The sequence below is a fragment of the Manacus candei genome, unplaced genomic scaffold (assembly GCF_025592945.1).
Source record: "Manacus candei isolate 608988 ecotype Guabito, Panama unplaced genomic scaffold, ASM2559294v1 h1tg000008l, whole genome shotgun sequence".
Classification (NCBI taxonomy): domain Eukaryota; kingdom Metazoa; phylum Chordata; class Aves; order Passeriformes; family Pipridae; genus Manacus; species Manacus candei.
In genome coordinates this window covers 8,764,903-8,781,577 of record NW_026138056.1, presented here as the reverse complement: position 1 = coordinate 8,781,577, position 16,675 = coordinate 8,764,903, and the positions used below count along the sequence as shown (strand labels likewise).

The following is a 16,675-nucleotide window of genomic DNA, read 5'->3' as shown; positions in this document are numbered from 1 at the left end:
ACTGGCCATATAGGGCTATTAAAGGGTGAGCGAGTCTTGCTGACCACCCCCTGGGTCTCCAGTTCGCGGATCATCTTATGTATAGGGGTCACAGAGTCTCGGTCGGTGCGGTATTGCCGACGGTGCACTGTTGCTGTGGCTATCGGTACCAATTGTTCTTCAACCTTCAGCAGTCCCACAGCAGAGGGGTCCTCTGAGAGACCAGGCAAGGTGTTCAACTGTCTAATTTCCTCCGTCTCCACAGCAGCTATGCCAAAAGCCCAACGAAGTCCTTTTGGGTCTTTGAAATACCCACTCCTCAGGTAATCTATGCCAAGGATACACGGGGCCTCTGGACCAGTCACGATGGGGTGTCTGTGCCATTCCTTCCCAGTCAGGCTCACTTCAGCTTCCAGTACAGTCAGCTGTTGGGATCCCCCTGTCACCCCAGAAATGGAGATGGATTCTGCCCCTACGTATCTTGATGGCATTAATGTACATTGTGCGCCAGTGTCCACTAAAGCCTTATATCTTTGTGGCTCTGATGTGCCAGGCCACCGAATCCACACAGTCCAATAGACTCGATTGTCCCTCTCCTCTACCTGGCTAGAGGCAGGGCACCCCTAGTCCTGGTCATGGTACTCATTGTGCTCTTCTTGTGGGTATGACCTGGAGGTCCCTTCAAGAGGATCAGACGTATCATCATTCCTGTACCGTCTGGAGTCTTGCCCACGAGAGACTGGAGCAACGTTTACCCTTGAAGAGTTCTTTATGGTATTTGTTCCTCTTTTCAGTTCACGTACCCGGGCTGCTAAGGAAGAGGTGGGTTTCCCATCCCACTTCCTCATATCTTCTCCATGCTCACGGAGGTAAAACCATAGATCGCCACGTGGAGTGTACCTTCTCTCCTTAGCTGGGGGACGCTGGCTCCTGATAGCAGAGACTCTTGTTCGTCCTGGCGAGATATGGAAAATCCCTTCCTTAATCTCTTCTCTTAGCTTCTGGTGTCCCTCTTCAATTTTCTCTTCCAGGTTTCGGACGTGTTCAGCCAGTTTGGTTTCCACAGATGAGACGTGGGCTCGTAATGGGGCGGTGACAGTGTCTTCATAAATCCTGAGTTTGCTAACCAATGCTCCCACCTTGTCCTCTCCCTCCCTCCATTGCAGCGTTGCTAAGTAGCGGGAATACATTTCTGGCCCGAGTCGTGCAAACTTTAACCACATTTGGGAGGTGCACTGTACGCCATCTGGACTCTTAGGGAATCTTTCATCCTCTGAAAAGATTATCTCCAGTACAGCTAACTCCCTTAAGCACCGGATACCTTGTTCCATCGTGTTCCACTGTCCTTGCTGTACGTGGAGGTCCTCCTTGCAAAGGTATCTCTCCCTCACACTGGACAACAGTCGCCGCCAGAGGCTGAGAGTTTCCTGCCTCCTTCCAATCCCCTGATCAATGACTACATCTCGAGACAGGGATCCCAGCTGTCTGGCTTCACTCCCATCTAGGATCGTATCGTTAGCTGCGGCATCCCAGATTCGGAGCAGCCAGGTCAGAATGGACTCGTTCGCCTGTCGTGTGAACTCTCTCCGGAGCTCACGTAGCTCACCCAGGGATAGGGACCGAGTGATTATTTCTGGCTCTGTCTCCTCCGGTGGATGTGAAGGTCCCGCCTCTTCGTCATCATTTGCTATGCGAACTGATTTAGTCTTTGATTTCCTTTTCTGGACAGGGGCGACTGCTATTGGTTTTGCTTGTTCTTCTGGCTCCTCGATGGTTTGTGTGGACACGGTGCTGGTTGGTTCATTTCTTTCTCCCTCTGACTCAGCTGTGGTTTGGGTGGACGTGGTGTCTGCGGATTTGGTCCTTCTCTCCTCGCCCTGACAGTGCTGTATCATGTCAAGCAGTGCCCGGTAGGCAGTGGCCAGGGCCCAGCAGGTTGCTGTGAGCTGACCATCTCTGGAGCTGCCAGAGCATTTTTCCTTCACCAGTCTTATCATGCTAACAGGATCCTGCAGTTGTTCAGGGGTGAATTTCCAGGTCATTGGAGGAGAAAACTTTTCCAAATACTGGCTGATGGCCTCCCACTTCCCGTGCCATTCAGCATTATCTGCTCCCAGGGCAGGTGTCCAACCAACCTCCCTAAAAGGCACTTTTCTGACCCTAAACATGGTGTACACAGTACAGAGCAGACAGAGCAACACTAACAATAACATTATGCTGTCCTTAACATCAAAAGGGAACTCAATATTTTCAAAAACTGTTTTAGCAGGTCTGAAGGGGAAGAAGGAGGTGGGAGGCTGGAAACCATCCACCCCTGTTCCCCCAAAAAGCTGGGTACGATTTTTAATGAGGCCCCAGAGGTAGCAACCCAAACCAGGACAGGCAAACAGGACTGAATACACATTTACAATGAAACTCATTGCTTCTGATGTTAGAATGACATAAACATAATATATTAATAAAACAATTTGGATCCCTCTCCCTGGTCTTAAAGAGAGCATCAAAACAGGCAAATAATACGCCATCTGTGGAAATATGAACAGGCTCAAATACAACATCCGTGTGAGTGCATCAAACAACATGGTGATCAGGGAGTTTCTATATTCAAATAGACAAATGCTTCAAATGAAATTGTGATTCTGACTTCTCTCTCTCTGCCCGACGTTTGGGCGCCAAAATGTGCTGGTTTAAAAGTTAACCAGCAGGGGGAATGAACCCAACTCAAAGGAGAGATTATAAGTCAGAATAACAATTTATTAAAATAATACAGTAAGTACAATAATACAAACAAACAATTGGTCTCAACCCACAAAAACCCAAATGTATAACCCAGTACCCTGGGGCCTGAACAAAGTGGTGTTCCTTGGGCCCTGTTTGAGTCCAAAGTAAAGGGAGAGGGGAAGAACCTGCTGGTGGGAGAGCTGCTGCAGTCTGGCCAGAACTGGTGATCGCAATCCAGTGGTGGTCTAAGTCTGGTTGAGAGCGATGAGATGCAGCCGTCCTCTGGATCCCACGAGTGGGTTCAAAAAAATGTTCCAAAACTCCAAGATTATATATCCTCCAGTTCAGGCAGGAATGCTTGGTACTCCCCTCAGGGCGGGGAGTTCACAAAGGGTGTGAGGACAGAAACATCCTTCTATCTCACAGGCCTCTTAACACCTAGTTTATAGCCTGAGGAGTCAGGCTCTATGGGTAGAGGGTGCGAATAGTCTATTGACAACAATAGTCTAGTTTCTGGGAAATGACATGGAAGGCTATAGAATACAGTTTTGGGTTACACCCACCATGCTCTATGGGCAGAGGGTGCGAATAGTCTATTGACAACAATAGTCTAGTTTCTGGGAAATGACATGGAAGGCTATAGAATACAGTTTTGGGTTACACCCACCATGATGAACTGATCTCAGCTGTCCTAACTAGGACACTTGGATACTGTATGCAAGGTAACTAGCTTATGATGGCTTTTCATATAGACAGAATGCCTCTCCACCCACATATGTCTGTTATAGGATGACAGATAAGATTTAATCTTCTGATCCTTCAATCACAAGGTCTGTACAAACCAAAAGTGTTCAGCATTTGAGTTATGCTCCATTCTAATACAAGGCTATTTCAAAGTTAAACAGCAAGTATCTGTGCAGCATGATATGAGTTCTGTATGGTGCAGACCCATGTTTAATGAGTTGCCTAACAATATTACTGTAAGACAGTGAAGTGACTCAGAGGAAAAAGGAAACAGCCCCAAAGCACAAAGCCAGATCAGAAAGTCAGCTGAGCTGCAGGTTGGGAGACTTCTGCAAGCACTCTGACCCTTTGCTGTGTGGAACCTCCATCTCCAGGATCACCAAGTATCACAGTACACCCTTAGTCTTCCCAGTACATTTTGTTTTCCTATGAATAATGGAAATCGCCCACATATAAACCAATTCATTGTGTTAACAGGGGAAAAACCCCGTAAAAATCATGTACTATACCATAGGTAATATTAGTCTCTTTTTTTTTTTAATATTTCCTTGTTCTTGTTAGTAACAGTCCTCAACTTGCTTTCACTTTAACTTTTCTTTAGGATACCATAGTCGGTAACATTAAGCATGAGCATTTAGACTCTGATATTGGGGCATATTGCTCATTTTATTGGCTCCCGTTGCTTTATCTGTCTCAGTGGATGCTCAGATTCTCAAGACAAGTCATACTCTTGGGAATACGTATGCTGTGTGTGAACTCTTCCCCCAATCTCTGCTTTCTCAGCAGTGTAAAGTCTGCAGTACCAGGGTGTAGCAGGGAACAGCTGAGGACAGTGTACAAACACGTTGCTAAATATGTGATGATATAGTTTGGTCATAGTGTAAAGACACACCTCCTTCCACAGGAATCTCAGGGCAGGGTGGTTTCTTTAGCACCATGCATGCAAAGACTCGGTTACAGTAGGAGAGGACTGGGACTGAAGTAGTGTCTAATTTCTCTCATCTTTATATTTGCACTGTCCTAAATGACTGAAGTGCCTTCTGGAGCACAACTGTCATCCCACCCCAATGCCAAACAAACTTATGGAGTGAGGACCCCTCGCCTCCTTCTTTCCCATGCTCATCGCTTCTCCTTCCCACACCTGCATGTATGCTTTTGGTGCCTAAGTTGCACAGGGTCTGTCTCTGGTGAAAATAAGGCTTCTGGGAGGTGAGACAACAGTCATAGGGAAACAAAGACAATTACAAAAACAACACAGGCTTAACCAGAGAGGGGAGAGCCTGGAGGGGCAGCATTATCATGAGGGAGCGGGGCAAAGACAACCCCACAGGAGTGTGCCCCAGCTGTGCGAATGGTCTGCGTGAGCTTTCCTCACCCAGTTTATCCCTTTGTATGTAAGGAACAGAAGGAATCTCAGGGCTTGCATAATTTCTCAAAACAAAGTGACTGAAATGCACAGGAAGCAAGTGGGAGTGTGAATAGACATCAGGCTGCACTGCTTTTGTCTCACTGTCAGCTCTACAGCAATTTTAAACCCCCACTTGGCTTGCCTGTAATTAACTAAGAATATCTTAGTCTAACATGGAAGAGAGGAAAGTATCTCAGAAGCTGTTAAATAAAGGGCTGAAAGGATGCAAAAAGATTCTTTTTGGAGTGGAAAGGCTGTTTGGTCCTCAGCCCAAAAGAACTGGACAAACCTGCATTACAGTCTGCCACAAGCAAAAGTCTTATTTTAGAATATTTCCATAAGCACCAAATGGCAGCTACTTTAGTCATTTTCCAGCCATCATGCTTACAAGGTTTTACATCCTATTTCTATAGCATCACAAATTACTGCCAGCACTTGACAGGGGGCCCTTGGGCAGTTACTCAATTGCAGAGTTAGAAAAATTTATTTCTACCTAGCACCAATGCACTATTGCACCCAAACATAGCTGTGTTCTGTAAGGTTGCATTATTGAAACAATGGAGTTACTGGCTGCAGGTGTTTCTAAGCAGAAGTTACCATTAATTGCTGTTCAGAAGTACAAACAAGGCAACATGCAAGAGCTCATGTTGAATCAGAAGTGCCTAGCAACTAATTTTGGTTTTTAAGAATTTGGATAATCCTCAAGCAGATTATCTGAAGATATGACTAAGATTTCATGTTGATCCAGAGAAGCTCATTATTATTTTTCTAACCTCATAGGCATAGTCAGCTGAATATCAACCCCTATTTGTAATATATATATGTATTTATTTTAAGTGCCCACATGGCCTGGAGTGGGCAAAGCAAGTAAGACAGTTTCCTCCTTAAGGATACTTTCTGCAGTGAACTCCCTTTTTGCCTGTGCGTTCTGGAAGCTCACGCACAACTAGAAGTGTGCTGTTACCTAATACAGCACAAAAGAGATGACATGATCTGAGGAGCTTATTTTGTGGCATTAGTTGTGAACACAAAGCATGGAAGAGCCCTCAGAAGGGAAGGGTCAGGGAAAGTGAGGTCGTGCTGCAGCAGTAAGGTTTTGTGACGACTAACTTTCAGTGTCAAAATATAATTAGGAGGAAAAAATTGGGAGGAGCAGGAGTAAACCAAAGGATGTTTAGGCTATCATTAAGCTGTCAAAAGGTGATATAGTATGTTGAGAAGAGTAGAGCTGATATGAAAAAGATACAGAAGGAAATGAGAAAGAGAGATGATGTGGACAAAAAGGCCATTTCTGCAGCCAAGTTTGGACTGAGCTGAGAGGTGCGGTGTGGGCTGAGTTGGGAGAGGTGTCAGCAGTGCATACACAAATCTGAAGATGTTAAAACAAGAGTTTCAGGGTCCTGAACAGAGAAAAAGAGAATGTAGCGGGAGAAGATTAAATGAGGTTTAGGTCTCATCTCATTGTGTGCAATAGAATTCATTATACAATCCAATATTACTTTTTCCCCATTTTTAAAAGTCCCACTCCAATGAAAATAACTGAGTTTTGCTACTACCAGGATATCCTAAAGGTATGGGAGGTCTGTGGAATTGATAAAAATACCATCTAAAGTTGCAGGAAGAATGTCCATATTGCCAAATGCTACAGAAAGAGGGAGGGAATGAATTTCGGCAGGGAAATTCTGTATGTATAGATCATTACAGCTGAATTTACTACACTTGCCTGCTTTGTTAATCTTAAATTTAACTTATGCTAACTTCAGTTGGAGAGAAGCTAGATAATTTTTCAAATTCTGGTTTTCAAATCAGGTTGGGTATGCTGAGTAAGTATAAAAGTCTGTTCTGCAGAAGAAACAAAGCCAACATGATACTTATTTTCCAGCTGTTATATAGAGTTATTGTATGCCTAGATCAGTAGCCTGCAACTGATTGGGAAGAACACCAGTGATACACAAATGTACTGAAAGAAAGAGAAAAAAATAAAGGAATCTCAGATTTTTCAATTCAAAACCATTTTCACTTGAAATTACTGTAATGATCTCCCTACTTGATGGTGGCATGAGCTTTGTGATCATAGAATCATAGATTGGTTTGGGTTGGAAGGGACTTTTAAAGGTCATCTAGTCCAACGCCTCCCTGCAATATACAGGGACATCTTCAATTACATCAGTTTGTGATATCCCACTCTCCCCTACAGACATGGGATGTACTCACTTGGGAATTGGCGTTCGTGGCTCAGAGCAAGCAGGCGTTTCATTTCTGCAAAAGACATAAAAGAAATAATATAAAGTCTGGATCCAAGAAACACAGAAGCAGCAAAAAATAGGTGTGAAAGCAAACCAGGCATGCCCAATAGGCATTGTGTCTACCTTCCTCATCAATTGTGTAACTTGATGAAACTCCATCAGTGTCTGTAACAATACAAGAGTAAATTCCCAAATCATCTTCTCCAAGATCCTTAAAGGAAGCTTTTGACCTTTAGGGGGAAAAAAAAGCATTTTGATAAAAAGGTGAGATCAATCCGAACCAAACCCTTCCTTTATGTCTAAAACACAAGACAAAAATAGTCTTGTATTAGCTTTTGCTCTGACTGAACAGGCAAATGCACAGCTCAGGCGACTATAAACCAGGGTAGGTCCTAACATGTGTGGTACAAATGGATATAGTACCAAAAAAAGAGAATGCTGTCAAGTCTTTGATGACCCTAGAAGGATACTGTAACTACAGGTCGATTCAATTTCCATATGCAACACTGTAATTATGGTGAGTCCCCTTTTCTTTCAGTATGGCTTTTACATCACTAGAAGAGCACACGGGCCCTTCAGGGGCTGAACCTGTGCATTCGCCATGCCTTCCTCTGTGAGAAGCCTGAAGAAACAGAATGGGCTTGGAGATCATTATGTAAATTGCTTAAGTGGGCCATGGTGATGCCATCAGAAGAAAGCCCTGCTTACTGCAGCAGCTCCAAAGATTACAGCTGTGTTACATGGCAAAAGCATTTTGCAAGCAGTCAGATAATTTTATTATTTGGAGATTTAAAATAATAGCAATAGCAATAATAATAATAATAATAATAATAATAATAATCTGCCTTGACTGACAGGTTATAAGATGACAGAGCACAAATTTTCTCTCCCCATGCCTAAACATAACTAAATTCCCCAAAGAGGAGGTCTGGCTCATTCTGTGTGATCTACAATTTCCAAACAGTCTGCATATGGACTTGCTGGAGAACAGCATACTCAGGAAGTAGCCTCCAAGTAAGAGGCGGGTTTAGCTCTTAGTGAGGTCATACATCAAAAGGATGGATTTCTGTGACTGTCTAGATCTCTCAAACATGAGACTGTGGCTTCCCTTGGGAGTTCTTACTTTCCGCCTTTGGTATCGATGTTCAGCCGAGAGTCATCCTCAATTGGTTCATAATTCTTGGACCAAACAAACTTAGAGTCTGGAGACATCTGATCACATTCGAAGTTCAAGGAAATTACTCCATTGTCATCTACATCAACCACAATTTCCTTGGTTCCTTAAAGAGATGAACAAGGCAATTCCAGTTTCTCAGACAAACCAGCAATATAGATATATATAGATATCATTCATAGGGTAGATTAAGCAGATCCTTGCCATTTTCTCAGCTGGCACATAAATTGCTGCACTCGTTGGTCCTTGATTCACAAGAACGGGTTTTTTTCTAGTCCACAGATTAAAACCCATTATAAATCAACTGATTTATTTGAGCAAGTCTAAGCATCTAAGCACACATGAGAGTTATGATATTTGCTATGAAAAAAACTGGAGGAAAAAACCCAAGCCTCTAAATCCACTAAATGTGTGAAATATTAAATAGAAATATTTTCCATACTAGGGGGTAGTTAGATCTTTCATTATGCAGCATGAATTTCCTATTCTCTAATAAGCTAAGAGCAGTAAAGGGAAAAACGTGTGCAAATGTGGGCGTTTGAAGAGGTGCAGGAGGTAGAAGAGGAAGCAGTTGAGTCGCCCCCGCAGTGCACACTTGTGCGACTGAGGCACATTTTCAGTGACACTGGCTTCACTCCAGGAGGTTGGTTTAATTACTGTGCTTGGCATCCAGACCTGCCACCGTCTGCACCATTAATCCTGGGCCCACAAAGGGAGTGAATATTTGCAATTAGCTGCTTAAGTCAGCCACCCTGTTTTGCCAGTACCTACGGTTCTTGAGCTGGATATGGTGACCCAGTTTGTTCTTTAAAAGGCGCTGGGGGTGAATCCCGTGTCAGAAACCTGAAGGCATCTCTATCCTGCTCACTCTCACCCCAGTGAAGCTGAGGGAATTTCATCTGGGATTTGGGTAACTGGGCGAGCTCATCATCTGTGGCGTTAACGTTCATTTCAACAACTTGTCTGAGAATGTCAGGGAGAGTGTGTGCACTGAGAGGTGCTGGAGAACATCCAACCTCCTTTTCTGAACAGCTCTGAGCTGGATCTTGCATCTGAATAGGGCACTCATGTCCTATTACTTGGGCTAAGACAATTCTGGGCTGCCCAGAATGCCAATGACACAGTTTCTCCACAAAGTATTGTACCTTAAAGGCAAGAGCCTTATTCTTGACACTGAGATTAAATGCTTTATTTCTTAATGACCCTCAAGCATACAAGGAGATTTCTGTGTTTCATCATCCTAAGGCTATACACATCTTTTCCAGCACTGCGAGCAGCTCCTGTAATGAGAATTGGTGTACATGCAGCTTTCTTAGTCTTATAATTTGCCAAACGTGTTTAATGGAAGATGAGATTAATATTCCCATTTTGATGCTGTTGATAACCAGCCCTTGCAGTAGTGAAGCACATTAAGTACCAATATGTGATAAATGAAGTCTAAGGTCTACAAATATTTTATTAGGCAGCAGCATATTTGCAATTTTTTTATAATTTAATTTATTATATGCAAAATTCATCACTTGAAATTTCATTAGTGTTTACTTTCCTGCAGATCATTATCCATTAGCATATGAATCTTTTGATGGCATTTTATGTGATATACAAAGAATTACAGCCATAAGGTTCATTTGAATAGCAGAATCTTTTATATTTGTTTTAAAGTATTCTCATTACAATAACAGTGCGTAGCATTTATTTCCAGAAGTGATGATGGAATTTACCTCTAATATTTATATGATTAAAAAAAAATTCTGTCTAAATTACTGACTGGATTTGGACACCTCTCTCCACCTATCCTGCAAAGTGGAGCTGAACAAGCTGCCATAGTACTAGTAGTCTTAATTTCCCTCCTCTAGATAGCTTGTTGGTTTCAACATATCATCCAGAGCTTCTCTTAAAGTTATAATAAGAAATAAAATACTTAGATGTCATATCAAAACTTCATTTATCTGAGGTTTTTTTATTGCATCGACAGGAACAAATTAACATGAACATAAAGCAGACATCTTTAAAACACTAAAGTTAGTGGCATAATTTTGAATATGGATAGTCAGAAAAGTTGAATGGGACAGGGTTTCATTAGTTTCTGAGGTTCAATCACTTCTCAAGTGACTGATGCAGGGTGAGAATCTAATTTTGCTTTGTACCAAGATACGCAAGAACTAAGGGTGGCAATGGGGAAGAGTTGCAGTCTACTCTTGGATTTCCCTTGCTTCCTGTGAGAACCACACATGCTGAAGTGCTTTTGTCAAAAGACAAAGTTACGGCTCAAAAGTATCCTGGATTGGTATTTGTTTATGTGGTTGTGTTTTTTCATTTAATTTTAGAAGATAACTACAAAAATTAAATGTGGTTTCCAAAGAGAAGAAGGTGGATGCAAAGTATCGTACCAGTATATTTACGCATTTCATTGGATAAAGACAACTGGTAGCCTTTGTATGAAAGCAAGTATTTTCATTCAGGATATTGTTTGCTTACATTCTTTGATTGGAAAGCTCAGTTGTCTTCTGATTCTACACATTTGCCAAAAGTAGAATTCCAGCAGGAATTGTCTAGAGAGATTTGACAATGTTTTGTCTCCATCCAAGATGTTAATAAAGGCATCATTCATTGGGCAACACCAAAAGACTTGTGGTAATTTTAAAGAAATGGTATGATTGTTCTTGAAATTAGTGTGGTTTGAATGAGAAAGGTGGAACCCTTCCCAAGAGACTGCTTTCTGAAATAATTGTTTTTAATAAGCTTTTTGTCCTTTCTTAATACTTCTGAGAAGCTTAGTTTGGTGGATGCTGTACCAGCAGATCTCAGCTCAAAATATGGGTCAAGTAGATTTGTACAAGTAAACCATTTTTAGCTTCCCTGAGATTTCACTGGGCCAAATCCTGATTTTCCGGTGATCTCTCAGATGTTATACTTATGAACCTCCCTTCTCTAATGGTGAGATCTGTAAACGAAATGTTCTGCTCAAGTTCATATTGCCAGGTGGACATGCACCTCACCTGAGTGAACACTGAAAACTATGTACAATTTTTTTTTGGTCACGATGGTCATCTTCAGAAGAGTTTATGTTCATATTTTTTTAATTGTAATGGCGTGGCCAATCCTTTATTTAGTGCACTTGAAGGTTGTTATCATCACAACTTTCTATCAAAAGTAGGACACGTAGATATTAATTCTCAATGAAAATGGATTAATAAAGCCAAAAATTTAGTACTAATAGTGGTTTCATTCTCTTTTTAGAAGTGGTTGCTGTATATAAGCTGTTTTCAAGAATAAGTTTCTAAGTTTTGCCTTACTCCATTTGCAGGTAATGGAAATAGCCCTCACACTTCAGCAGCCTTATAGATCTGAAATTATGACTCTTGTATTTTTCAAAGATCCTGTTCCAAACCCTTCTTACTCACACACTTGCCCTTTTTATCGTCCTTGTATCCCAATCTTACACATTTTCAACTGACCATCTGCTTATTCTAGTACCTTCTTCCCAGCCTCACTAGCAGTCACCCCAGTCTCCCCACTTGGAGTGTTCCAGTTCTTTTACACCCCCTGCTTCAGACCTCCTTATTCAGATTTTTTGACTTACAGCCTCGCTGAGAGCTAACTCAATGCTTGCTAGAATTTTTGCTGCCGTGGCCATAAGGACCAGGCATCTAGGAGGGCTGGGCTAGTGCTGCTGTGCGAACAGAAGATGTGAAAATGGGTCTGGGGTTCAGAAACAGGGAAAGGATCTCAGGGAAATGCTCCCAAGGCATCTGGGGTGGGAGTAGGATCTGGTGATCACTGATGATGTCTGCTCAATGCCTCACAACACCTCACAGTCAATAGCATCCCAAATAAATCCCACCTATTTCTCCAGGTGGGAGCAGCCGTCTGCCTTACTGTGTAGGCAGAGTAGGCAGCGGTTTGCTCAGACAGCCACCTCCTTTGTCTGTGCCCATGAACTGCTATTAATGGTCCCCGTGTCCAGCTGTCCCTGGCCCCTGTCCTGTCTGCCCACTGCCTGCCCTCCTTCTTGCTCTTAGAAACCTTCACAGGTGAGATCAAGTATGAGAGCCTGCAGGTGTAGGAAGGGAACTTGTCAGAGGAAAAGAGTGTGTACAGTGCATCCAGGTTGGGTTGTACTCCTGTACTTTCTTACATCATACTAATGTTATACTAGATTTGGTTAAAATATCTGGGAATTTGTTCTTGCACCTCATAGAACTCTGCACTTCTAAAATCTATAGATGAATAAGCCACAAGCCCACACTTGTGTTTTCTGTTAGGGACTTAGTGACAAAAAAAGTTGTTGTCTCTGACCAAAGTCACCTAAGTTACTTGTATAGCTAAATGGAACCCAGCAGTTTCCTGAAGTTCCAGGTATGGAGATTCTGCCTTTGCACTGGTTCCTGCATTTTTTTCTGGAGTTACAGACATGATGGAGCCAGCCTTTGAGGATGACTCCAGCAAACAGTTGCACTTAAATTCCTACTGAAAGTGGTCTCCAAAGTGACTTCATTGTGCTTTTAAAGCCTTTATTTTAAAGACCAAGGGAAAAAAATAATTTTTTTTACCCTTTCCTGAGGGACATTACACACAAAAAGGAGAATGATAAAGTATAAACAATGAGTTTAATATAGGAAGGGCAAAATCTACATCTGTGGTTTATTGTTTGGTTGAACTGATTTTAGTGGGTCCTCTGCTTATTTATCTATAGACACATGCAAATCTTAACACTTTATTGTATCTTTATATTCCTGAGCCTGTAGTTACGGTAAGAAAATCAGTTCTGACCTTAAAATATACCACACAAGAAACTAACCCTCAACTCATATCTTGCTTTGTAAAAAAGCTTGACTTGAGAGAGGTGAGGCTGTTGGCATGTAGCTTGTGGGTGAACACATCACACAAACAGGAACCTGTGTAAATATGATGAAAAAGAGGAAGTATTTCTAACAAACCTGGTCGTGTTTCAGCTAAAACAGCATCCGTGACATCTGATGGTTTCCCAACACCAGCCTGGTTTGTTGCCCGCACGCGAAACACGTAACTCACACCTTGTGTTAGGCCATCAATCTGGAGGAACCAAATATACACACACAATGGGTTGCAAAAGACTGATTTTAATTTCATGCTTATAAAGATCAGTCTGGATACTTGACAATTATATTTCCTTTCTTGTTTTGTTTCATTGATTTTCCAGCTCTCTCTTTTTTTTTCTTCAATTCCAGAGTGACATGACTAATCTGTATGACTTGCTCCTTCCCTGTGTGCACAGGTAACATTCAGACAGCGTCATTACTGTCATTGACTTTTTTGCAAAAGGAACATTGGTTTTGGAACAGGGTGTTTTCAACTCTTGTACATTGACCTCTGAAACATCACAGTCTTTTACTGCAGATAAATGCTGACTTTTAAAAATGAAATTATCAGGGTAATAAGTGTCAGCCACACCTATTTAGAAACAGGAGGGCATTTAATTGTACAGATTTAGTTGTTGTGACTTGAGGAATTATACTGACACTATAACACCTGTGAATACTACTTTAAAATATACATGAAAGGATCATGTTTTAAAGCGAGTTGTCTTTCAAATACTCTGAAAAGCATACAAATAGCAAACCTACTTCAGATGTATCTCTAGAACTGAGATACTGATGTTCCCTTATTTAAAAGCCATTCCACAAAATTATGTAGCATAATAGTGCAAAAAGCTTGAGTTTAACTTGTTGTGAAATGTGAAGAGAGGGTACTTTGTATTAGAAAGAATCACTTGCCACATTATCAAAGCATCTGGTTTTGTATAGTGATACCCTTTGAGCCAGCAAATGCTACGGATGCCTCCTGTGTTACAAGGATGTTATTTGGTTTTAGCAGTGCTTTCTTTTATTTTTAGGCTTGTCATATCAGTTTGTGTTCAGAGTTACCATCTTGTCTGTCTATACAGCTGTTACATGTGTGTATTATTGGCCCAATATAACTTACTAAGTATTCCATTTAGTGGAACCATGATCAGCACAGGATGATGCTACTGAAGACTGACTTCCTCAAGGTTATACTGTTATACCAATATTTGAACCTTTGGCTATTTACCTTCAAGTATTTCTTTTGAAGTGGCTTCTTATTGACACTTCTCCAGCGTTCCTCCTTTGCTTCAGTTTCCTTCATATCAACATAATAACCAACTATGGGACTACGGCCGGTATAAACCGGTTCCTTCCACAGTAAAACCAGAGAGTCCTTCCTAACTTCTGTGCATTTGACATCATGGGGTGGCCCTGAAAGGTAAAGTTGGAGTTGTGGTATCAAAATAAATTTGAAAGGGACTAATGCATAAGACTTCAGAGATCAAAACCAGACACACATGGTGTACCCAGAACTGACATAACGTGCAGCTCCTCTGTATCATATCTAGACCTGATGTAAATGCAACCTGTGCCAATTAAAAAGACTGGTCCAAAAATCAATCTGATTGGCTGAGACTGGTATCTTGATCAAATATTCATGAACTTACAAAATTGACAAATAACCTTCAAACTCTGGGAAATAAGTTAATTATTAAACCAATGTCCTGCTTGTGTAAAGGGATCTGGCCTTGAAGTGATACATTTACACAGGGGTTACAAGACCTCATTCTTCTCTGCCTTGTACCTTAGGCAGGTATTTATGTCTACTATTTAAACTAGAAAGCAAAGTGGCAGACACAGTAGAGGAACAAGAAGGAAAGATAAAAAAATACAGGCTGCTTGCAAAATGCTACTGATAAAAGGAATTACGTAATGCATCACTGTAAAGGTACTAAATCAAAGTGATGGAGATTCAAGCCTGGGCATGAACTTCAGGGCCCCATTGGCTCCTTTGCAAACTGACTGCATTGAGGACTTAGATCAGAGAGCACCCTTGGGCTGTGTCCCACTCAGGATCCTACCAGGTACAGCAATGGTCCACTCTTCACATTTGAAGGGCTTGCTGGGTTTGGAGGGTGTTCCAACCCCAGCCAGGTTAGCAGCAGCCACCTGGAACTGGTACACCATGTTTTCCTTCAGGTTTTCTATCTGCAGGATCAATAAGATGGTACTTATTAACTTTGTATTGAATCTTTAGCAGAAAGTCACAATAGCAATTATTGAATGCATGAGCATGCTTTTAAGTGTGCCTGAAGATTGGAAGCATTATGGATAGCTTAAGATGATAATTTGTCTTTTTTGACAAGCATATTTGAGTGGTCTTAGCACATTCAAATTGTAACCCTCTTTTCCCATTGATAGACACTTTAATATTCAGGGAGGAAACAGGGTATTACTCAACAATCATCTTAGTGTGCCTCGTGGTACAGAACAAGATCACTTAAGACAAGAGTTGTCCTCATAGTGGGGTGAAACTCTGTCCTGGCATTGCTTTTCATTTCTAAAGCAGCTCAACAAGTTTGTAGCTAGCACTGTCTCTAAATTGGGTCAAGAACTGATCACAAAATGCAGCTGGCACAGGGCTGGTTCCAGCACCAGCAATCACTGGGGTATGTCCACCAAACCCAGTAGGAATGCCATTTCTTGTGAGGGCCTGACTTACAAACCAGACTATGTCAGTGAATTTACACACAACAGTTGGTGCTAGACTAATAGGTAAGTGTACAATTTTGCAGGGAAGTTTAACAGAGCTAAATAAATTTATCATCATGGATTTAAAACCCTCTGAACAGCTATCTGTACATTGAATCAGAATTCAACCCAACGTGTCTTTGAGATTTGTTTTGGAAATACTGTCTGTACCCCCAGCAATAACAGAAGGTAATCTCTTACCCTGTATGCTCTCTCAGTAATAGCCTTAATGTTGGCCTCCTTCCACTTTCCAGGAACTCCATCAACCACTTCACAATAGTTCACATAGTAGCCAGTAATTTCAGTTCCACCAGTGACTTTAGGTTCTTTCCATCCCAATACCATTGAGTCACGAACACTCTCAAGTACCACGATGTCATAAGGTTGAGATGGAGCAGCTGTTTCAATGTAAATAACACATAATTAGGAAGTAATACTTCAATTGTCAGACTGGCTTTCACTTACCGTATTCAGGTGGCTCCCACCCTGCGTTTCCTAAGTAGGACAATATTTATGCGCTCAAGGTAAGTTTCTGGAGCTGGAATAAGAAATGCAGGATAAAAGCTTCCACAACCCAAATGCAGAAGTCCAAACTGCATAGGAATGACTATTCAGGATCCCCTGCTTGTGAAGTAAGCTGATGCATAGTGAAAGAATGTGTTGCAATTGCAGCTCTGATGCAAGTGATCAGGACTCACTTTAATATTGTGAAAAATGAGGAATGGAAACTATCATTACAGGAAAAGTAAAAAAATTTGGAGATGCAATGATTTGTTTTCTTTTGCAGGAACCAAACCTTTTTTCACACATACAATATGCATTGTGG

The 16,675-nt window shown here is 41.7% G+C and overlaps 1 protein-coding gene across 2 annotated transcripts in view; it reads right to left on the bottom strand.

The window, feature by feature from the left end:
- The window catches only part of MYOM1 (myomesin 1), an 82,183-nt gene that overhangs the window by 22,700 nt on the left and 42,808 nt on the right, over positions 1 to 16,675 (bottom strand). For both annotated transcript variants that reach the window (XM_051774668.1, XM_051774664.1), the window contains 7 exons: positions 16,051 to 16,247; positions 15,180 to 15,306; positions 14,345 to 14,529; positions 13,213 to 13,327; positions 8,222 to 8,378; positions 7,222 to 7,328; positions 7,067 to 7,111 (listed from right to left, as the gene is read on the bottom strand). In XM_051774668.1, coding sequence (XP_051630628.1) covers positions 7,067 to 7,111; positions 7,222 to 7,328; positions 8,222 to 8,378; positions 13,213 to 13,327; positions 14,345 to 14,529; positions 15,180 to 15,306; positions 16,051 to 16,247 — 933 coding nt within the window. The remainder of the gene's footprint in view (positions 1 to 7,066; positions 7,112 to 7,221; positions 7,329 to 8,221; positions 8,379 to 13,212; positions 13,328 to 14,344; positions 14,530 to 15,179; positions 15,307 to 16,050; positions 16,248 to 16,675) is intronic.